The sequence below is a fragment of the Leguminivora glycinivorella genome, chromosome 19, assembly GCF_023078275.1.
Source record: "Leguminivora glycinivorella isolate SPB_JAAS2020 chromosome 19, LegGlyc_1.1, whole genome shotgun sequence".
Lineage (NCBI taxonomy): Eukaryota > Metazoa > Arthropoda > Insecta > Lepidoptera > Tortricidae > Leguminivora > Leguminivora glycinivorella.
The window spans coordinates 2,890,002-2,914,874 of record NC_062989.1 but is presented as its reverse complement, the minus strand read 5'-3'; the positions used below and the strand labels follow the sequence as shown (position 1 = coordinate 2,914,874).

General features: G+C 39.3%; 2 protein-coding genes across 3 annotated transcripts in view; both read right to left on the bottom strand.

Annotated features, from left to right (window-relative positions):
• Nucleotides 1–18,255, bottom strand: part of LOC125236277 (max-binding protein MNT) — a 53,719-nt gene extending 35,464 nt beyond the window's left edge. The window contains 1 exon segment of the mRNA XM_048143000.1: nt 18,132–18,255. The gene's annotated coding sequence lies outside the window, so the exon portion shown is untranslated.
• On the bottom strand, nt 4–6,686 carry LOC125236278. 2 transcript variants are annotated; one of them, XM_048143002.1, is made up of 2 exons: nt 5,647–6,686; nt 4–162 (listed from the first exon to the last, which is right to left on the bottom strand). In XM_048143002.1, coding segments are annotated over exons 1-2 (390 nt in total). In that variant the 5' UTR covers nt 6,036–6,686; the 3' UTR covers nt 4–161. The 2 variants fall into 2 exon arrangements, with proteins under 2 accessions (XP_047998959.1, XP_047998958.1); XM_048143001.1 differs by having other exon boundaries at nt 4–158.
• Nucleotides 18,256–24,873: the final 6,618 nt, after the last annotated feature.

The following is a 24,873-nucleotide window of genomic DNA, read 5'->3' as shown; positions in this document are numbered from 1 at the left end:
CAATAAGACGATACATACACTAACTAGCTACTGTACACGCTAAAGTCTCCATGGTCATAACACTCTCGTCCAAACATTCATTTTAATAATTTCAATAGAAGCCTATTGTCCGTATCACTGTTTACTAAGAATTGTTTAAAGTCTCTTCAAATGCATAGCTATCTGTAAATATATACGTTATTGCGGATACGTTTGCGAAATTGGTAAACAATTTATTTGTCCGATAACGCTTGGATAAAAAGTTTTTTGCCTCCACAATTCAAACAACAACACAATGGATAATGTCGACCCCGTACAATCTGAATGGCTTCATTTGCTCACTTCTGAAGTGCTAAGTATGACGCAGAAAAATGCTTGCGCAATTAGTCATTTTGTAAGTTCTAGAAAAAAAGCAGAGAAAATCTAATCTTAAGGAAAAAAATAATAGGAATATGACAATAGAATCAATACTTATGACAGGTCCTTAGTGGTGGTATTATTCGCAAGAAAGAGAGGGAGTATGAGATGTGAGCGTAAGCAAGGAAGGCAAACTAGTTAGAATGGGTGATGTGGGGCGACCTAGAAGCGGTGCGCTCAACAAGTGAGGGAGGGCGGCGGGCTTCGAACGCATGGCATGCCCCGCCGGCACGTGCACTTGCCTCCCCCCCTCCCCACCACTCGCCACGCCGCGCACAGTTAACTACACCTCCGCGGCTATCATGCGGCCCTGGTATCGCGGCCAACTGAATTGGCAGACATTGTGGATTAAACACATGACGCTGTTTGCGAATAAAACTTTCCTGATAAAATATATAATCTAAAATGCTAATGTAAACAAGTCATCGAATGATTTGTTACTACATACCATAATTATAACAGGCTAGACTGAAAATAATTTTAGTCATGAAGCAAAACAAGACTGAGATGTAGGTAAATGATGAGATTGTTAACATATAAGCCTTCAACAAGCTATAGACAACGTAAACAAAAAAGACGAGAGTCTAACAAAGACGATGTGAAAGATGTGATGTCACATAAATAAATACATACATATAAAAATAAAAATAAAAAGCTAATAATTCCACAAAACGAGTTTACCGATTTGAACACGGCAGCTAATGCAATCAACAAAGGTCATGATATAAACGCCATGAAGCCTGACGATTCATCCCAAGATTGCATGAATTAAGATTAATTAGAATTAACTGCATATTAGCGATATTACTCCAGAAACGTTCACGACAGTTAACTACACGTGGCAAGTGGCTCGTGCTGCATATTATTCGATACATACATACATTACATTCTTATAAACGATTTAGAATAGAAGCGAACACAGATAAATATAATGATGATCTTAAAAAACACAAAGACACTAAAGAAGACTTTGGAAGTTTGGACATAAGCATGAGGAAGAAGTAAAATCAACTAAGTAACAACTTTAACAAAGACTTCAATCAAGTTAATGACCCGGTTAACTAAGTGAAGCCATCAAATTAATCATCAATCATAAATCCCGCAAATTAAATGTCGCAAGACACTAGGAGTTCATAAACGGTAAACACCAATAGAGCGAGCTAAAATAGTATAATGTTCAACTTAACGCAGTGGGAACTAGAAACATACGAACGTATACAACGCGTGTTATATAAGCGTACGACACGTGTCCATGTTTATATTATGTAATAGCCAGTAACTACTAAGCACTAACTAGCTTGAATGTACACAATACTTCAATACTGATTGCGCTTTAAATCAAGATTTCATTGGTGCGTATCGATAAGCATTATGTTTTAAAACTTCCAGTGCCAAATGTTATAAGCAAAACATGAGGTGTAAAAATACGTGAATTATTAACGCTACAAGAATTCCAATTATAAACAACCAGTTAATAACAAAAATAAATATACACGATCTGTCAGTAACTTTGGACTATAACGGCACTACTACCGTAATCATCATAATGTTTTAGACGTCAATAATAATCTTATTGTTTTATCTACAACTACATAAAGGTACAAATATGCTTTAAAATGAATGGCTACTGGAGTAATGTCGTTAAAACCCACGTACTGAACTCGCCAGACAGATCAATAACAATAACGGACTCCCACCACTTATGATTTCCTTTTCCAGACATAATAAACCATTAAAAGCGACAAAGTTAGTCAGAACACTCAGAACATTAATAATAAAATCAGCTGGTAACAAATTGCTCATAGATGACAATCTAAAAGGTAGGGACAATAGAAGAATTTAAAAATTAAACAGCTAACAAAACAAATACAAAAAAAGAGGACTAACATGATAGAAACCATCAGTTAGCTACACCCTTTTTGGAACTGCTGATTTTGATCCACGAATAGGTAGATAAACAATGAATCCGCCAGTCAAACAAATTACATCAAATGCAACACCAACAAAATTCTAAAAAACAAAAAAAAACTCTCGATGTCGTTGGCAAAAAAAGGGGTAATAAAAATGGCACGCCTTTAACGCAACTAGGAGCCATTAACGGCATTAACGCCATCCCACTTGAATCACTTGATCCCACTTTGTAGGTAGCTGAGCATTCGAAAAAGGTCCCTAACCCCCAATATTAAAAGGTAAGACTAAAGAGCAAAATATTTTGGAACTAAAAGTACACACGACTGAAGATACTGCGAGTATTGTACAGTAGCTACCAATACCAAATATATATATAAAAGCTCACAGATAGGTATCTGAAAATTTTGCAGAAAGGCGAAGCATCTGGTTGTCGTAATTAGTGACCAAAGAGTGACTTCCTCGCGCAATGTGCAGAAAAAGGAAATGCAGCCAGTATTTTTGATACTGTCTCAAGGACTTAGATTTAAGTTAGCTACTAAATAAATTGTATTCTTAGTCTAAGTTTCAAATGTAAAACACAATGCAATAAAACACACGTTCAGATATTTTTGAGCTCCCTAACCTCTCGCATACATTTGACGGCAATTGGAATCCACAAACGGAGATCATATATCTAGGATCCTAGACCAGAAAGTGAGGACAGAGCAGAAACGGCTGTGTTTACATTAAACCCTGCCTAATCAGCTCCAATGACTAGTCAGCGATTCATTAGTTGCGTAATTAATCCATATATCGCAATTAGCCAACAGACGTTGTGCAATTTGAAATTACTGTTACTGGAACTTGAACTTGTGTGCCGTATCGATTGAATCTGGGGCGTTTTGGGGTTACAATTTTTGGTCGAAGTGTTTAGATTTTAGCGGTAAATTTGGAACTCGAAAAATTGGTCAGATTGGGAAAATCATGTGAGTGGGATGGACGTAATTCGGGAATGTAAGGATCAGTCTTCCTTTAAGTACCTAGTTGCAAATGCAAAAAAATCTTCTAACAGTGATCAACACCCAAAATGTTTAGTCAATATAAGGTCTGGTCAATATTTGATGTTAAATCTGGCGGAACTCCAATTGAGCGGATTTACAATATTTGTAAGGTTTTAGACTTGAACCTATACTGCAAAAGAACCTTATGTTTTCATTCAGATTTTCCGAGACAGGTTTAGATACAAATACAGAAATACAAAACATTGGTAGGTACTTAAGCTACTCAATTATATTAGGATCAACGTCAGTTATTATTATTCAAGAGTCGCTACATATTTATTTATTTTTAGAACAATGAAGATTCATAATTAAAAATAAATTGTTTTAGTTCAATGTTACATTTTAGTTCATTGATCTGTCATCAGAATTCCGCTGGTTTTGTATTTTAATTTTAATGTTAATGAGGATTGTACATGGATTCCCTTTCATGTATTTTTGTAACTCGTTGTATTTCAATGTAGCTGTTATTGTCTTTTGTAGCAACAGAAAACCCTGAACTTTGAACGCGTTTTCAATAGTTAACATTTTGCATTATTCCCTTATGTTTCGTTTAAATTCAAGTTTTGTACAATCGATTCAAGATCCAGAGAGTTTTCTAATAGATCGTCTGCTCTTTGTAAATTCTCTTTCCCATCGATAATGTTTATATGTTATGGTATAGATATATGTATATAGTATTATAAATATGGAAAAGTTAGAGGATCATAATATTTTGTGATCAATGTGATCGTATGATGTCTGTCGTGTGGGATTTGTTATCCTTAACCAATTTTTCAAAGCTACACTGTAGTGATACATGTTTTTCATGCAGAAAATAACCGCGTGTGTGAAACAGTGTTATTATGACATTTTATACTTAGGAACTTATGAAATGCGCAGTTTTCTTACATTTGTAACTTTTACAATTATTTTATTGGAAATAATGTTCAACACAAATTGAAATTGTAAAATCTAGTCACTGAATTCGTGGCGTGAATAGGAATGATTTTTCCTTATGAGTGCGTGTCGGTAGAAAATGTAAACAAGTCGCGAATATCTAGATTAAACAATACTCTTTAAAATTTCAACATACCTATCGCTGTGTTTACTGTTAGCTTGTGGCCGTACAACTATTAATTGGTGTTTTTGTGTTAAAGCCGATTATTTAATACAGCAAACATATGAAAGCCAAAGCTAAGGTCAGAGATAAAACAAATTGAAAGAAAGTCAGATAAGGTAGGGATGACAATCACTAACCAATAACTCAATGTGTAAAAGCTGACGAGAATCCAAAGAACAATCTAGAAGTTATAGCATATCAAGTTATTAAGTGGCTACCGGATGGCAAAGGAATCGTACAAATAATACAGACCTGCCTCGCACTTATCGACCGGCTCTACAATGTCCAAGGGACCGCGGATCGGACACAAACTAAGGGTTTCATTAGTCACGTACATGAGTAGGCGATAACTCCTCGGTGAAGTCAGCAGACGTTTCCCAAGCATTATCGGTAGAATCAACTAACGAATGAAAAACACGGATCTCGCCCGTCAATGCCTATCGATCACACGAGGAAGATAACGAAACAAAGACTTTAATAAGTAGTATTTAACATCTTTATAAACATGACAGATATTACGCTGAAAATCGATGAGGAAGACGAACATTACGAGTAGATTCAAAAGTATAAGATAGTTCTAGAAGCTCTAATCTGTAATTCAATAACATTTTTTCCCAAGCAACTGAGTTACTAACTGCGCAATACATCGTCAGTCATAATCATAATCTAGATAGATGTTCAATCAAGTGATCAAAAAATAGCCATTAGCGATCGGGAGTCTTTCTGTCTACAAAGCGTTTTCGATTCGTGTTAAGGTTCCTTGACTTTCCTTAGTTTGCAATATATACGTATGTATACTCAAACAGGCAGGTAGTAGAAGCTTTATCGCAATCGCATTTACTTGATTATACATACTAATTAGTATTGGTAAAACTAATTAGTCTCCTAACGAATCGGAATGCTCGAAAAACAATGGGGTCGCTCAAGGGCGGGTGCTAGAAACGTAAGATTAAGTGAAGGTCATTAGTGCTGTGGCTCGGCACCGGGCAGACCAGCGGGCGGGAGCCGGCGCTGGCGGGTCCCGGCCGCGGGCACCACCAGCGGCGGCGCCGGCACGTGGGGCGCGGCGCGGCGCAGGTGCCGCCGACCTCGCACTATCTCGTCTCGCCGCCCGAGGCCGCGATGATAACGCACGCTATTTTCGACCACCGTCGTTAGCTCGACGATCCTGACCGTCGCAAACGCATCCGCAAAAATTACCACAAATAAACTCTGCGCGATACGCGAGGTGTCCGCACGCCGCGGCGGGCCGGGTGTGGAGAGCGGCGGGTGCTAGCCGAGCGGCGCCGACGCGATTCGGTCGACGACTGATCGCTCGCCGCGTTCCGCCGGCCATCTCCGTCTCGGAGGGAGGGAGGACGACCTCCGGGCCCCGCGCTCCGCGCCGTCGCGAGTGAAAACGCGAGGCAGAATCGCGAGGCGCGGGGGGCGCACGCGGTCGCAACGCTCGCTGCACCGCTCTGCACTTTACATAACGCTGCACGGCGCGGGCGAGGCGCGGGTGCCGCGAAACGAGGTCGGCGCGACCGCGGGACACCTACAGAATTTAAAGAGGCTCGCGACTGTGATGAAACGGCGGCAGGCGGCATTAGCACGCGGATGACGTGTCGAGTCCAGTAAGTCGGTCGGCGGAGTCAGTGAACCTCGACGGCGAATAAGGTGAATGGAACATGCAGCCGAAACCGGCGTAGGAGCCGCAGCCGCTCCTTATGCTCAATGCTGATTAGCTTTCTAATGAAACGTGGCCGTGCGCTACGCTGCCCGCCGCCGCATCGCTAGGCTCGCGAAGCGCCTCCTTTCCATAACGTCCGGAGCAAAATGGCATGTCAGAAAGAGATAACCGAACACACAAACTTATTTGTTATAGCAAGTTAACAATCCATTTATGTATTTCCGAGGCAGTTTTCTTGCACTCAGACATATTAAGTAGAGTAAGAGACCATTTCAAATTGATACTTTATCCAGAATATCCAGGAGTTTCTAAAGTAGTTCCACATTTTCTACAATTCAAATTTTAATCGCAAAATGTAACACGACATACAATTTCTCAGTAATTCTCATGAAAGTTGGCATACTTACACAAGTACCCCGTTTATAGCTGTGGGCGGCATTATTTTAGCGACATAATAGTTCCCTGGGGCAATAACATCGCACGTGCCGTCCGTACCGTACTCAAAGAAAGGTATCAGTTAGTGTTTATACGACGCCACGTTACCGTCCTACGCGTGTTACCTATAGATAGCTCCACGAGCTTATTGACGCTCAGCTCTAAGAATAACCTGAACAGATTGCAGAATTTGCAGACGATTTTAAGGAGTGGACTATGAAAGCATTCTGCTCCACCATAAGTGCGAAATGCGGGGAGAAAGATTGGAAGTGCAAGTAAAAGGAAGACATAAGTGGCAGGCGGTAGGCCGGGCGGGAGGGGCGCATGCGTGCGGCGGCTGACCTTGGCGCGGTGCAGCGTGCAGCCCGGGCCGCCGCTCCCCGCCCCCGCACGGGAAACTCCGCACCTTTGCTGTTCATGTACCCCGTGTAACCACGCCTGCCGGTTTAGCAGGTTGCTTCGCTGCCTATTTGAGCCAGACACTTAATTAAATCAGCCATTTGGCATGTTTACGGCTTATATAAATTGGGTAGGACTGAACATTGGTATGCTTTATAGTCAGTACGCCCGAGGAACAAAGATGACCGTTCAGGATTCGTTTCAGAACACATATACTACATACTACTTATATGCAGATAGTGACTTGTGAGAAGCTTGTGAGGCTTCAAGAACGTGAACGATTTCCCTTTTCTAACTACCTTTCAAATCTATACTCAAGAAACAATTCGTGTTGAACTTCAACACGTCTACCATGTCTTCATAACATAATGCTTTAATGCTTTATGAAAGTTTTATATGTACATATCTTTTTTCAATCTATACTTTTTATGTTTTTGTTACTCAAGCGCAAAAGGTGTGGATGAAATTTGTCACATATATTTTTATCCAGGAAAGGTAGAATTGTGTAGGAGTGGAGTGCCACAAACAAATCGCCTTCGCCACAATTGAACCCACATCCAAACCGTAGCTGACAGTTGCTAGTCCCTCATAAACCGGCATATCCACAATCGCACAAAGTGAATGTTTTTATCAATCAAGCGTGCATTTAGGAGCCCTCATACCGGACGTGCAGATACGGCTGTCTGGCAACAAGGGGTTCCAAACACTCACAGAACGCAAGCGAAGCGACAAACCCTACAACCTAGAACCCCGTAATTGTGGGAATTTTACGGAGTTGTTTATACTGGTTGGTGTAAGAGTGCGTGTCGCTTAAGCTTGTTAAGCGAAGAGAATACTAGAGCAGACCCTACATCGATAACAATTACGAAAAACAAAAAAGACGTACATCATGTAGAATTAATACGCACTTATGACATTTCAGTTTTAGAGTGGAAAATGTGTGAAGCTCATCATTGTAAAGCAGACAGAGCTTGATATACATTTTAATAAGAAACCCAAAACCCAATGCACACGTGTTCGAAAAATGTGACATAACAATTTAAAATTTCCCCCGAATCAAAGGAAACAGTGAATGGTGTTAACATAAAATAATGTTAATATATTGTGATTGATACGTATAAAAAAGGTCACTGAACTTGACACAGGACAGGCAAACATGGAATTGAATGACACAAAACTACTACATTGACCATGATTTGAGTTTATGAAATTGATAAGAGCTAGACGAAGTGGTCGGTATTGAATTTTTATCAAGCTTTAGACTTCTGTGAGGTTATTGGAGAATTTTCTCGGTAAAGCGATAGGTAGGTAGATATTTTACTCAACCCTTTACCGCATACGAAGCCCTATATCCCGGATATGATACGCGACTCTTTTGACAGCTATTAAAGCTCAAATTTATCACAATTTATCATCACCTTTCATATAATGTGTGAGGTGGCTGCATAAGACAGAAAAATGGTTGTGAGAAAAATGCAAAAATATGATTACCTATACCTACAAGACATTCATTTAACAAAAAGAACAAAGAATATATGTTACAAGTTATATTTAATTAAAAAGTAGGTAGAGAACTGTCAGTGTCAGTAGAGTTTCATTGATAATAATCCAATATTTTCAAAATAAACTATTAACATAAACACAAATGAGTATGATGACATAACAGGAGACAAAAATAAACAGTCAATTAATTCTGCTGTCATGGCAAAAGAATAAAAAGCAAAATGTGAGGAATAGACAAACAGGCGCTGGAATCGAGAATACTTGATTATGTAGTGATCAAAAGGCAAATTGGTCTGCTGACGCAAATAAGTGGACTGGGAAATAAATTTGAACTAATCGCTCTTAACTTTTATTAGGTGGTGTATGATAATAATTTTGGTCAAAGTAGAGGATCATCATACAACTTTTTTATACTACGGGCCTTGATCATAATTATTCATAGATAATGTTGTTAGACGTGTACGTGTATCAAAAAATGTTTAAGTATTTGTGGACGTCATCGTTTTTCGTCGTAAATTGGTGAATCGGAAAATAGTTGGAGAGTAAATTGGTGATTTGGGGAGTATATTGGTGATCTGTCAAACTTATTGGATACAGAATGCATAAATTACGAAATTAAAACGATAAAATAATGGTTTGCATTGAATATTCAGTTTACGCCGTAGTAAAGATAACAATGGTACATCGACCAACACCAATCGAATAGAAAATGCATCGGAATGACTGGGGCAATTAAAGACGCATGCCACATGATATTTTCCATACATTATTTCACTTTCAATTGCCGTTTTCTATCAGCGAGTATCACTTGGTTTGACCTCAGATTATAACCTCATAACTGATTGGAGCAAATGCGTTACCATAATTTCCTAGTATTTTTGTAAGTATGCATGTAGTATTTTCTATGCAAGAATCAAATGAAAAAAGAACATACATAGGTAATTTTCTATAATATTCTTCTTCTTACTACCCTTCCCCCAGGTTATGTGGGGTCGGTACAACTTGTCTTCTACTTCCATTCTTCTCTATCTTTCTTTATCTCAGCAGCTCAGCACTCCTTTCTTTTTCAGATCCTCTTTCTCACAATCCAAATCCATCCATCATTGTTTCGGTTTAACATTATAGTTTAAAAATCAAACTATATTAAATGATTGGAACAAATCCGTGGCTATAATTTCCAGTCATTAAAAATCGTACCCGCGGCGAGTAACGGTCCCGAACGGTACCGTCGCCAAAGTCACCGTCAGACGGCGACAAACATCTTATTTATATTTATCATTTATCGCAGTTTCACCCAGCGACCTATGCTTAGGGTTGCCAAGACCTTTCTCTTGCCAGGATTTTGCAAAGATTACATTTTGAGACAGAGCGGTATATCCATAAATAAATAAATAAATATCCATAAAGAGACATTCGATCATCATCTTTTTGAACATTCATGACCATTGACCACTGATGGCACTTCTAAAATTTTCGATATTGAAATATTTCCATTTAGAAAATTCTCGAAAAATGTTGATTTCCTCCAGTTGTCGCTTCGGCTGTAGTATCATCCTGTCGAGGTTTTCTGAAGCGTCTTCAGTATTGTTGCATATTTTTAAAGGTTCTAACGCGACATAATTATGAAGTTACAGGCAGAAAACTGTTAGCGAAGAAGTATTGTGTTAAGAGTTAATGTGTTACGAATATGTTCCTTTAAAAAAAATATGGTCACGACATGAAAAGCTTAGCGTAAGCAATTTATTGTTAGGTAATCTAATGAAAATTGAAAAAAAAAACCAGGATTTGGTTCAAAATATAAAGATACTATAATTTCTTTGGTATCATTCATATTCGGTAACCCTATCGAAGCTTCTCTTAAGCAAACCAAAACTTAGGCAAAATGTTTTATTTATAACTGAATTTCAATAATCTGGATCGCTACCAACTTCTGTACTGTAAAGGTATTTAAATTTAATGAGTCAACTTCTAGCGCATTCTAAGTTCATTCGTACATCTAGATTTACATATGTATAGTAAAGGCATATTTGTGATCGCTGCGGCAGGAAATTTAATGCAGATCGGCCATTGGCTTGTACAGCTCCTCAGGATACATCCTTACTTTAGTCGACGCAACTATCATCAGCAAAGATGCGGTGGCCAATGATGATGATGAGCATAAGTCAGAAAATTAGTTGCGTGTGGGTGCATTACTTTTCTCTGGTGGCAGTACTGCATTGAAAGTTCCCCTTGCACTTACATAACGGCACATTCACGGCAAAATCACGAATCTCGTATTTATGTCGAGTGTGGAATGTAGACTCTTTACACGTGCACGTAGTGTTAATATCTCTGTGAGTATCTCTGGGAGAAGTGTTTCAAAGGAACGGAAGCAAAGGCGTTGGCAAAGTATTTGATTTACTCACCTCTGTCTCTCAACTCCACTGTTTTAGGTATTAGAAGCCTTTGTAAAGTATAGTACTATCTGAGGACGTTCATCGTGTCAGGATGGACGAACATGTGACATGAATATTTATTGTAAAAAAAAATTGATGAACCTAGTCTTTATTAGCTATGAAATCTGAAACCTTTTGGTTACATGGGGAAAATACAGAAATAATATTACTGAAAGCTCCAGAGAAAATACACTCTTGTCTAACTAAAACTGCAATTAAGTAAGTAGTAGTAACTTACTACTAGTAAACTGTAGTACAATAGGTCCGACAACCGTAAACCCATCGAAGTGATACTTCTCTATACTTAGCATTATAAAATGTATGACTCGTACTACTATTTTGCTACCCTCTCTTCATGTGTCATGTATAAAATACTAGCTTTTGCCGACGGCGTCCATACAAACTTCCACCCCCCATTTTCGAGAAGTGGGGGGTCACAAAGAGAAAAAGTAGCCTATGTCACTCTCCATTCCTTCAACTATCTCCACTTAAAACGTCAATTCGTCGCTTCGTTTTGCCGACGGACAAACAAAAAGAGACACACACTTTCCCATTTATAATATTAGTATGGATGTACCTAGAATACTTAAAAAACGGTATTTACTTTATGTCACCACATGAAAATCCATTTTTAAATCACCCCGGCTAAATGAATTTGCTCGCAATTCCGAGACACAGCGCTGCAGCGTCCTCAGCCGCGAGGTCACGCAGACCTTTCACTGCGCGTCGCATCGACCTTAAGAGTACGATTGTTTGTCGGATGCACTGAGAGGCCCTTAAAATTATACGTGCCAGTTGTAAACATGGCGATGAGTCGTGATTGTTTTTAACTACGCATGGGGCAACAATTTAAGTCGTAATTTAAGTCTCAGTCGTCGAAATGGACGTGAGGAATACGAAAAATTTACATTTTGAATAAATTTAATTTAGAATTGTAAAGAGGAACACGAAAAAAATGGATACGTAGTTATGTTGATAATAACCTAACCACAAAATTAAAATTTTGAAAAAAACCCCAACCGATTTTCATGAAACAAAAAAACTAAATCGGTTCATCCATTCGGGAGCTACGATGCCACAGATAGACACACACACAAACAGACAGACAGACACGTCAAACCTATAACACCCCGTCGTTTTTGCGTCGGAGGTTAAAAAGAAAAATCATTTAGACAACATGCACCTGAATTTTTTGCTCTCCAAATAATTCACGCAAACTTTAAAGACAAGATCTAAACTAATACATACAAAAGATAGTTTTTGTACAGGTTTAGTGTTCAAATCGGGAATTATTTACCTAATACTCCAAAGACACACCTCCCAAAAATCCTTTGCACAACACGATTGCCTTAAAGTTTTTCAGTAGGTATAAATAATGGTATTTTGCCAGAAGGTGAAGCCATTTTTTCTGTTTGCCTAATGTTAATTTACTTCAGAACAGTTCTAAACTGTTTTGTCAGGCTGCTTTTATATAATGCTCATTTCAATTTTCACAATTGTGTAGAAAGTCATGAAACCTCAGATGTACAGTTTCAACAATTGCGAAAGATTGTACAGTCGCGATCTAATCTAATTTATCGAAGCAGGCAAAGTGCTCAGAAATATCGGAACACGCATGATTTAGAAATAAAACAAATAAAAGGTGGTGTCAGGGGGTTGATAACTGTAGAAGGAATTGCAAAAATGATAAATGAACACAACGAAAATGTTCGAAAATGAATGCTCTTATTGCTCTTTCAAAGAAGAAGATGCAACAACATTTTCAAATTCAACACTAATCGATTTTATCTAGACGCAAACTTTAAAATTGCTACAGAATAGGTTTAACATTCAACTGTAGAAGGAATTGCAAAAATGCGAAATGAACACAACGAAAAAGTCCGAAAATGAATGCTCTTATTCCTCTTTCAAAGATGCAACATTTTCAAGTTCAACACTAATCGATTTTATCTAGACGCAAACTTTAAAATTGCTCCAGAATAGGTTGAACATTCCACTGTAGAAGGAATTGCATAAATGCGAAATGACCACAACGAAAATGTCCGAAAATGAATGCTCTTATTGCCCTTTCAAAGAACTCAAAGAAGAAAAGTTGCAACAACATATCCATTAAAAATTCACACCAATTTCGATCTAATCTTGATACAAACTTTAAAATTGCTCCAGAATAGGCCTGGCAATAATTTCCTTCGTGTTAAGCGTCAGCTAATGATAGTGTTGCTATTATAGTCTGTTCTGTATCAGACCTCATAAAACCTGCCTAACTATCCACAACTTTCGAGCGCACACAAAGTCGCCAAACGGCTTGCGTATACATACCATATATCCCTGTTGAATCAAAGTGTACCTTGTTGCGACCAGATATGAGACGTACTTACTTCTACACATGTGCGCAGAAGCCGGCCTGGCCGAAGGGATAATGTGTGCGATCGAAATGCAATTTGGCTCTTTCGCGCCACTACAAAAGAGCAAGTGAGAGCTAGTTACGAAGAGTAAGCGATTGTAACGTAGGCTAGGGCTGCTGATAAGTGAACAAACACGATAAGAGGAGCGCGTGTGGCTCGAAAGGTTCAAGTGGATAAATACGTGCGTGGTCAGTACTTTGGTTTTCTGCATTTTGCCTTTATTGGAAAAAACTATGCAGAGACTATGACAAATTGGCACCGTCTCCAAATAAGAATTGCTTTTGTGTTATCAATCGTGTAAAAGTAATTTTATGCGGGAGAAACAGCTGAATTCGTAATGATCATTGAATACACCCCATGATGACCACAAAAAATCAGAAATAAACCTAGTTAGTCTAAGCACTGGTCTAAGGTCTAAATTTCTGGACCGTCTAATACGTCTATGTGATGATACTTGTCAAGAAAGCTATTAGAAATGAATTATCAGCTTTAACTCATCAAGTGCCGGGAACCTTGCCACGGGTTCTTTGCATATATCCATATACTAATATTATAAATGGGAAAGTGTGTGTGTCTGTTTGTTTGTGCGTCTTTCACGGCAAAACGGAGCGACGAATTGACATGATTTTTTAAGCGGAGATAGTTGAAGGGATGGAGAGTGACATAGGCTACTTTTTGTCTCTTTCTAACGCGAGCGAAGTCGCGGGCACAAGCTAGTATTTAATATTTTAAGAGGCCATTTGAGTGCCTTTATGTCACTCTTGTCTCTGCAGAATCTGTCTTAGAGATATCTTGGTTCCTGGTCAAACTATATCGTAAAATATAGACCAATAACTCGTTCCTTGATCTTTAACTGACGAGGGACAAGGGACCTCTTAGCAAAATTAATTTTTGTGAAGGACCATCGACTGGAAGTAAATATAGCTTGCAAATAAAACCTACAAAGGGAACCCTTGGGAACATATTGGCCGTTCACTCCAGGGTACCCACTACCCAGCCAGAGATGGGCATCAATCGATTGATTTTTTAGTTAACTAATCAATCGACTAAAAATATCAATCGTCATTATTCAATCGCGATTGATTTAGTTGCGATTAAATTAGTTGTGGGAATGTTCGACTAACAACTAAATTAGTTTTAGTTTCAATCGACTAAATTCCACGAATAAATCATTAAAACTACACAGTCGGCCGTTTTTGCATTTATATCTATTACTTTACTTTTGTAACATGATTGCTTTTATATTTAATATAGAAAGTTTGATTTATATAATTGTGTTTTTTTAATGTTATTTTACTAATGCACAAACAAAGTACCCATTTTTTATTTACCCTTAAATAAGACAAATTTAATCCAATTTCAAAGTGACTGTAGTAGCAAAATAATAGTTAGAACACCGATCTAACTCCTTAGAAATGGTTAAAATATCTTAAGTAGGTAATACATGATGATATGTTTAAACATTCGTTAAGATGTCCTAATCAGTCTGTCAACATTAGTTGTGAGAAATAAGTCTAACTAATTAGTCGATTACAAAATTTAGTTGTCCGAAATCAATCGGCAACTAATTTAGTTGCAACTAAATTAGTCGCGCTCTATACAACTAAGATTGATCATTCGTGGTTTTCAATCGTCAGTCGCAATTAAATCTTGTAATTTTAATCGTTAATCGTTAGTCGATTACATTTTGCCCATCTCTGTACCCAGCTAACGTCACACTCGCTTATGCTTCGTAGCGTATAGCTCTCTCTATCCCTCTTCGGTATTGACGCGACAGAATCAGTTGAGTTTCGATCGCCACGTAACTAATAATGTCAATGATTGACACTTCGGCTAGGCCAGGTGCTACCAGCAACCACTTTTCGACACCAATTCATCATAAACAAATACCAAATCAATGGAATTAATCAAGGAGACTATTTCTGTACCCGTGTGGTGACGGGTTAAGAATTTCACCACCCCCACTCTTCCCGTGGGTGTCGTAGAAGTCGACTGTGGGATATGGGTTAAATTGTGGCGTAGGCGAGAGTTGGATTTCTTTCAACCCCTTTTTGCCAAGAGTGGCACTGAAACTTAGTAGTTCATTTGCCCTGCCTACCCCTTTATGGGATACAGGCGTGATTATATGTATGTATGAATGTATGTACTATTTCTGTAGTTCTGTAGGAATGACGAAGAGGTAAATATCTCGCGTACCTCTATCAAATGATTCGGCGGATGACAGAAGCCTATTTTTTAACGAACTTTAAAGCCGGGAGATTTTTTACGAAGAAATTCAGACTAGTTAAAGGTCTGTGAAGAGCTTTTGCTTACCTACTTAGTTGGCGTGCTGACCCAAAATGAGTCTTGGCCTCCAAGGCTCCAATACAAGAGCCCAGGCCTCGTATGGCATTTCTGGGATGCGAAACGCCGCAGAAATGTAGTCTGGCTCTGTCGCGCCAATACGCAAGAGTAATAGAGATAGATAGCAACGAAAGAGATATTATCGTGAGCGTTTGTGCATTCGGCAGATTCGGCTACGCACAAAGTCCAGACCGAAGTCACACCAACTTTAAATCGTATCTAGGACCTAGATATTGATAATTCTAGTATTTTCTCCCAGGCCTTCAAATGGTGAAGAAATCCAGCCTACCCATTTAATCCTGACTAATATCGTCTGTGCGATGGAAATGTTCCGCTTTCGCGAATCGCTTAACGATGCAGCGTCAACGCAATGCAATGTTGCACTATTGTATCGAACTATGTAACAAATGCTGAAGCAAAATGAGCAGTTTTGTCATCCTCTTGTCTGTCTCAGAAATATTATTACGTATAGGGGCATTTCAGAATTTGAGACCCCCCAATTAGCGTAGTCACAAAACTGACATCGAGTTAATTTTTGTTAACAACTTACGCTGATTGGGGGAACCAAAATTCTGAAAATGCCCATAGTCTGTACAGAAAGAGTCGTGAAACAAAAATCTACATCTCTTATCTTTCCGCAAAGACTGCAAATCTGGAAGTCCTGATTGTCCTGAAGAAAGTGCATGTTTGCAAAAACCAAGGTTTGATCTGTTGCTATTCACAGGGGATGTCAAAGTCGAAGACCTAATTTGGGGGGCGAGTGGAAACTTGGAAAGCCTGCTTGTTGAGCTCTGGCAATATTATTAACTGGCAGGAACATAAGAATAGGGTTTAGTGTTATATGGCTGTGGTTTTCTGTAAGGATCTGGAATGGCATGCGCTGTACTGTACCCTACCACTTAAAGTGAGATGACATAGAGTAGAGGTACAATATACATCCTCTCTTTTGGAAGTTTTGGACCTAGCCTGGTCATTATTGAATTATTAAAAAAAAAATTAAGGCTAGAGAATATACATAATAATTATAAAATATCATAAACTGGTTTTACTATAGTGCGCATATGCAGTAGGTACACTAGGTACCTATAAAAGGTCACTTCTGTTTTGTCATAATATTATTGACTCTTTTCCTGAGAAAATTAATGTCAACAAACAAATTAAATAAAAATAGACTTAGATTAAAATGAGAGTACTAAAATGAAAGTAAATATTGTTTGTTATTTTTAGAATAGAAGCTGCATTATATGTAGGTGTATCAGTCACATATGTATATGCCAAAGCGGTGGTTCCAAAAGTTATTTGGCCTCTGGTCCGACCCAACTAACGAAAACTACTAATTTTGGGGTTCAACTAAAAAGGGTGTCAGAAAATATTGGTAGCGTTCAGATTTTATACTAATTTCAGGGCGCAACGAATTTCGGCGACCCATAATTTGGGAAATGCTATGTGTATTGTAATGACAAAGTAGCAAAATGAAGTCTTAAGTTTCTTTGAATGCATTCAATGTCGATGTCGCTCTACGCTCCGCGCGTTTTGAAACCCGTTCGCTCTGTACTGACACGGGTAGCAGAAACGAAAAGAGTCACGCGAATCTAGAAACGACACAGCGTAGGCATTTTGCGGTTTTCAACCACACAGTTTGTGTGACTCTCAAAGTAGGTAAGCTAAGCCACGTAGGCGTGATAGTGCACACATGACAATGAGTAGATGATGTAGTGACAATGAGTTCATCGAGTTGCGTATAAAACGCGTGTTTAAGTTTGATTTGAAATCTGGAAAGGATGTGCGCGATGTGGTTCTGGTTCGGTCTCGCTGCGTGCCTCTCGAGTCCCCCGACACGCGTCGCGATCAGCTGACCGCTCGCCCCTGCGGGCCCGCTCCCCCCCGGACCCACTGTCGCTAACTACAACGCATAGAGGAAATTTTATACGTGGCACCGGCTTTACGACCGCCTATTTGCGTAGGCGCTCTTGTTTCTTATTAGTCGGTAGGCATACTAGGGGCACATGCGTTCGGTAATTAGTAAACAACGTTGAAAATATGCAAGCGTTCAGATATTTATCACACGAAAGGCGTAATACGGTCCGTATGTCTTGAGAAGTAAGGTTCAAAAGTTTTGTCACAGAATTAATGCACGGAAAAAGCAGCCGGAATGTCGTGGAGCGTGAGCGTAACGAGTTACGACGTAGTGAACAACACGTTCCCGTCGAGTGCGAGGCTGCCTATGAATCATGGATAGGTACGATGCGAGTCGGCAGCGTTCGTATCGCACGGTGCAAATCGCATTAGATAAAAGCGACCGGCGCGCGGCGGATTGATTAAGAGTTACGTGCGCCGCTCGGCGTTCATAATTGGCGAATTTCAGGTTTCCTTTGTTTACGTGGGGCGAGGCCGGCGCGGGGCGCGACGGCGCGGCGCGGCTGCGTGCCGTTCAAGGTCAAGAGCGGCCGCTCGGCTCCGTCGCCGCGCCCGCTAGCCGGCGTGCACACTTACCGGCCTGCAGGCGCCGCTCCTGCAGCTCGATGAAGCGCGCCGCCTCGAGCAGGGTGTCCAACAGGCTCATGACGCACGGGGCACGGCCACGCGCCGCGCGGTACAGGCGCGCCCGCTGTCACGCCGCGACTGGCCACGCGCGCGGCGCGCCGCTCACGTGGCCGCCGCCACTACCGACCAATGGCGGCGCGGCGCCGCGGTCACGTGACGCGCGCCGCCCGCCACTCGCGGCGCGTCCCGCCGCCCCACCTACAGGGAGCGATCGATGCCATTGCAGCGATCGAATGCACGCTCCGCGGCCTCCGCGCCGGCGGCCGGCGACCGGTGACTACGCACTACACTCTACAGGGCTTTGTTTATCTAATAATTTACGTTTGTTTCCGACCGTCGACGGCCCTAGCATTAATGTAATTTGTCTGGTTTTCAGAGTTTTCGAGCTTTGCGCCGGAGGAGCGTCGCCGGCGAGCACGTGCTGGCTCGCCCCGACTTTCACTTCCTCTCTCGTCGCCGTCTAACAAGTTGCATCGTACAATTTTCACCTCAAACATTGTTTCGAGGGAATTTGTGAACGAGAATTCACGAAGACGGTATAAGAACACACTGTCATTATAATAATGTTCTATACTGTCATTATAATTGACTACACAGACCTACCTAAGTAATTAAATAGTTATTAGTACTAGAATCCAGGTAAACTACACAATCTACATAATTATCAAAAGATGACGACTCGCTGACGGGGCCTATTACGCCGTCGAAAGTATAAAATAGGATACTTTTTCCCCAGTTTTTTGGTGCGGAATTTACGCAAGGCCGTTGACCTCTCAAAGGAAAATAAGACTCAATCCGACGTAATAAGGTTGAACCTGGAGAAATGTGGGCGGAGTTTTTACGAAGTTTGAATTAGGAACAAAAATGATCGACGTAACTCCATGTTCATAGCGACAGAGCGACGTATTATATAGCGATACGCTATTTTACCAGTCCTATCACATCTAATAATTTACCTACAGCATGTTCAGTTTGTGTTATATACCGATTTATTAAAAATTAATAACTTGGGTAATTTCGTGGTAATTCAAAACTGCTAGATATGTAGCTTCTTAATAAATGCTTATAATTATTATGATAGAATTTAGATATATTTTCATCTATTTTACGCTTTCCGTAAGTATGTCCGGAAAACGCTTCTTGCTTTTTAGGGTTCCATAGTCAACTAGGAACCCTTATAGTTTCGCCATGTCTGTCTGTCCGTCCGTCCGTCCGTCCGTCCGCGGATAATCTCAGTAACCGTAAGCACTAGAAAGCTGAAATTTGGTACCAATATTATGTATATCAATCACGCCAACAAAGTGCAAAAATAAAAAATGAAAAAAAATGTTTTATTAGGGTACCCCCCCTACATGTAAAGTGGGGGCTGATATTTTTTTTCATTCCAACCCCAACGTGTGATATATTGTTGGATAGGTATTTAAAAATTAATAAGGGTTTACTAATATTGTTTTTTGATAATACTAATATTTTCGGAAATAATCGCTCCTAAAGGAAAAAAAAGTGCGTCCCCCCCCCTCTAACTTTTGAACCATATGTTTAAAAAAATATGAAAAAAATCACAAAAGTAGAACATTATAAAGACTTTCTAGGAAAATTATTTTGAACTTGATAGGTTCAGTAGTTTTTGAGAAAAATACGAAAAACTACGGAACCCTACACTGAGCGTGGCCCGACACGCTCTTGGTCGGTTTTTTTAAATATATTTTACTAATTTTTGGAAGGTATAGGATAAGAAATCGTCATTTGAAGGATACCATTTGAAATGACGATTTCTTATTATGACTTTTAGTATAACTTTGACACTTCGTGGCTGTACCACATGGATAGCTACAAAAGGAACTCTTATGGTGGGACTGTCCGTCTGTATGTTTTTTTTATGCGATAGGAGGCAAACGACCAGACAAGTCGCCTGATGGTAAGCGATCACTGCCGCCCTATAAGGAGTACGTTCTTTTATTGACGGTTGTATCGGTCTGGGAATGCCAAAAGGCAACTGTTAATTACACAGTCTGGCTATGTACCGTGTACTGTAGTTAGCAGTATAACTAATAGGCTAGTTTCCTACTAGTTAAATCAGCTTCTTTTTATGAACTGTCAAAACGGTTTGCTAAATATGGAATTAAGTCTATGAAATACTGAGGAGTGACGTCACGGTAAATTCATTTACTTTATATCTTTCTCTTTGACTTAGTTAAATTATGTTTAAAAATAACTACTGCCCATATTACATATTTTTAAACTAGATGAAAAATGGAAAAATTCACACCGCTGGCAGGACTCGAACCTGCGACCTTTGGCCTTGCACACATTCACACATTCTAAGCTCGCGTGTAGGTGAACGCGTACTATGCTTGTATGAGTGAGATATGACAGGTTGACTGTTCGCGTTTTTGACAGGCGGTAACTGTGAGGTACCCGAGAGGGGGTGGGCGGCGCATTCAACGGGGAGCGGGAGTGGCCATACTGTACGATAGTACTCTTTATTATACTGTGCCACCGTACCTTTTTCTCTAGGGCTTTGAGGTACGTTTTTTTCTTAGACTTTATGTGTTATACGGAGTTACATATGTCTCTGTATTTATTGAATGATTGCAGTTGTGGGTATCACTACATAGTATAAAACAAAGTCGCTTTCTCTGTCCCTATGTCCCTATGTATGCTTAAATCTTTAAAACTACGCAACGGATTTTGATGCGGTTTTTTTTAATAGATAGAGTGATTGTAGAGGAAGGTTTACATGTAGGTATAGTACCCGTGCAAAGCCGGGGCGGGTCGCTAGTAGATGATAAATAAATACAAAACGTATGTCTTTTGTTTCATTTGTATTATTCATGGAAATATTGCTTTTGATTACAATAAAATATTGTACAAGACACTTGCACCTTTAAAATATTGTACATCTCCGAAGAATAAGTATATTACATAAATAAATAAATACATATCTTTATTATGACGAAGTGTCATACATTTTTTATAATGATAAAAATCGATATATCACACAATTTCGCTATTGGGTAGTAACTTTATGTAGGTATTGTGTTTTAACTGAAATTATCATAGTAATAGGTACAGTCAACCAATTAGAACCCTAGGCCACTCTACAACCATGTCAAAATGACAAGCATTAAGAGATTTCATATAATCTGATTTATAACGTCACTATGACATAGTTCTACAGTGGCCTAGTCTTCCATTTGGTTGACTGTACATAAGACAACATATCAATTATCCCGGGTTCTAATCCCGTATATATCTCAAATATTTGCCTTCGAGTTATGGATGTTTTTAGGTATTTATCAATTTTATTATACCTACTTATGCAGACAACTTTTAGGACATTTCTCACACTGTGTAAATAAAATTATAATAAAAATTTATATGATACTGGTCGTGTCATTCGCAATGACGCCCGAGTGAGGAGGGACACTCAAAAGTGTATGACAGATGGCGCCACCCTATTAGGCTGGTTTTAGTGTCACGCGGGCCGTCCGCGCGGAGCTATCTGCACCGGACTAACGGCCAAGCCACAACATTGGTATAAGCGCGACAGCGGTGAGCGGCAGCTATACGTGCGAATGAAAAGTCCTATCGCTGAGTATCGCTCCAATGTATGGCCGCCGCTCACCGCTGTCGCGCTTAGCCCAATGTCGTGGCTGAGCCGTAATATGTATGAAGTTCATACAAATTCATGGACGGCCCGCGTGACTTTAAAACCAGCCTTAGTCCATTGCACAGGTAAAGAATTTCATACGTGAAAGCGAGAAGATGATATGTTTTCTCTCTCTTACATATGATTGACAGTGGCATGCCTAGGCACTTGCACAGGCGCCACCTGGCGGGATAAAATGTCAGTGTGGCTCCTCATTCGACATATACCTATAAACTTAGGCACTGATCCCATCAGAAGCGATTAAGCGATGAACTATTGGCGATAGCAACGAATTCAAGATAGTTTCTCATGTCTATTCTTTATTTCCTGCTACCCTAAGGGTGTTTGGTAGAGATCGCTTACAGCGACAAGACCGCCTGTTGCTACCTATATGTTTAATGTCTGCTATTTGTAATCTGTTATCTTTGTGTTGCAATAAAGAATATTAAATATTAAAGTAAGTAAATTTTACTTACTTTACTTACTTACTTTCTCCCGTGTATATAAAAGAGAGAGCGAGAGATTCATATTTCATCGGCGACTCGCTCGCGTTATCATCGAGTCTATTTTTTACCTTTAGTACCGTTTCGTAACTAAACATTTGTAACCAGCTTCGAAACGGGAAAAAATCCCAATTCGTAACTGGCTTCAAATTGGGACTTTCCCATTATCGATTTGTAACCACGCGTGGGTACCGGCTTCAAAACGGGAAAAAGCATCCCGTGTTGTAACTGGTTACAAAATGAGACTAAATCATTACCGATTCGTAGCCATGGTTGGTAACCAGCTTCCAAACGGGAAAAAATATCTCGTTTTGTAACTGGTTACAAAATGGAATTTCTTTGCCGTCATGAATACATGATTTATTCGAATAATGCTGACATTGAGTAATTTTTAGGGTTCCGTAGTTTTGCTCTGTCCATCTGTCGGTATGTAAGTACAGTCAACCAATTCAAACCGTAGGCCACTCTACAACCATGTCAAATTGACAAGCAGTAAGAGATCTCTTACAATCTGATCTATAACGTCACTATGACATAGTTCTACAGTGGCCTAGGGTTCCAATTGGTTGACTGTACACCGTCCTAGCTGCGGCTGCGATTTGGTAGAAACTCCGATCAGTAACTTCGGCCAAATACGTAACCGGCTACAAACAGAGAACTTTGTATTCCCGTTCTGTAGCCAGTTACAAAACTTAGTTACCAAACGGTACCACGCTGGTCCAATACAGCCTAAGAACGGTGCGATATTTTTGAAAATAATTCTACAACAGTAGTTTTTTTTCATATACAGCGTTTAATCGCAATTTAAAAAACCTATATTTTCGAATCCACCAATAGTTTGGAATGGAAGATATTAAAAAAAACTACGCCCAAAAAATAAGCGTTTTCTTTCAGCAAAATACCTCACAGTAATTTAATGGTGGACACATGTAAAAAAAAATCAGTTTTAAGGTTTACAACCCGAAGCCACCTAAATATATGACGGGAAATAAGACTTTTTTTAATGATATAGAATTTTTGAATTTTTTCTAACGTGCTCTAGAGCAAATATAACAACAGATATTTTTAAGCAGAAATGAATAGCACATAATATTTCAGATATTTAGCATATAAAAACCACCAATATATTTATATGGAAATAAAAAAATCTAAATATTTGACCGGGCAAATTAGGAACAGATAATAGTACGAGGTTGACTTTTACTGTCCCTATTTAACAATATTAACAGCATGATAATCCACCCAATAAGTTTGACCTTTATTTAATACTTTAATTTAATAATATATTTACATTTTTTGCGTGGTTTGGTTTGGACCTTAGTGTCTTACATTTAGGAATCCATATGGCAAACCACCACGCCAGTGGAGCTGGGCCGAGAGTAGGTGATGAGCCGTGTCGCATGCTTTTTATTCTGTTCTTCTATTACACATTAACGTAAATGAGGAGGCACACTGACATTTTTACCCCCCCAGGCGGCGCCTATGCAAGAGTCTAGGCATGTCACTGTCATTCATATGTGAGAGAGAGAGAAAAAAAAAACATAATTATCAGCTTCTCGCTCTCACGTCTCACGGACTAATAGGGTGGCGCCATCTGTCGTATCCTTTGAGTGTTCCTCCTCATTACATGCCTATTTCTACATAAGTAATATTTTAGGTAGATTAAAAACAGACGTTTCCCACCGATAATAAAGTCCAAAGTAATTTAAAAAATTACATATTTATTTTAGGCATGCGATTTGACAGTCGTCGAAAAGAGTATATACTTGTCAGTACATACATCTATCTCACGTTTTTCTCTTCTACCATTTGACAGATCTCCGTCATCTTGTGAAATGTATTCTTCCATTCTTCAGAATCGTTGAAGCAACGCTTGTTACAAACACGCGAAAGCTATGCAAAGTCTAATTTCGACCCATATGTCACGGCCAGGTATAGCCCCGGCGATTATCGTTAGACTTACAAGCCACAGGTCACGGGTTCAAATCTCAGTCGTCGCATACGTAGGTCGTAGATATTACAGCTTTTTTAATTCATTTTTTTTATGTTTTATTTATATTATAAGTTGATAAGTACAAGCTACTGCAATGACATTAAATACAAGGACGCACAATTCATAACAAAAATGTTTTAAAAATCTGGGTCTAAATTGCATTTATAACATTCTTGTTGATGCTAATAACGTTAACTTCTTATCTGCTTAGGAAAAAAATCGTTCATGCCATAACCAACTTAGTGTATAAAGACCTAAGTATCAAAATTGCAAATGGAACTGCGACACACTAAAAACTCTTTATCAAAATACCTTTTGTCATAATATGCTCAAATGACTTAAATGTCAAAATGAATTGCGAACGAATATTGAACGAATGGAGCCGCTACCAATATATAATAAGTATGTAGGTATTAGATATTTCCAATTTATTCCATAAATAGAAATACCTAAAAAAGGCCGCAATTTTACTTCTTCATTACATAAACTTTAAAAATACCCTACTGTATCATCTTTATCTTGGTCACTTGTACTACGTTTATT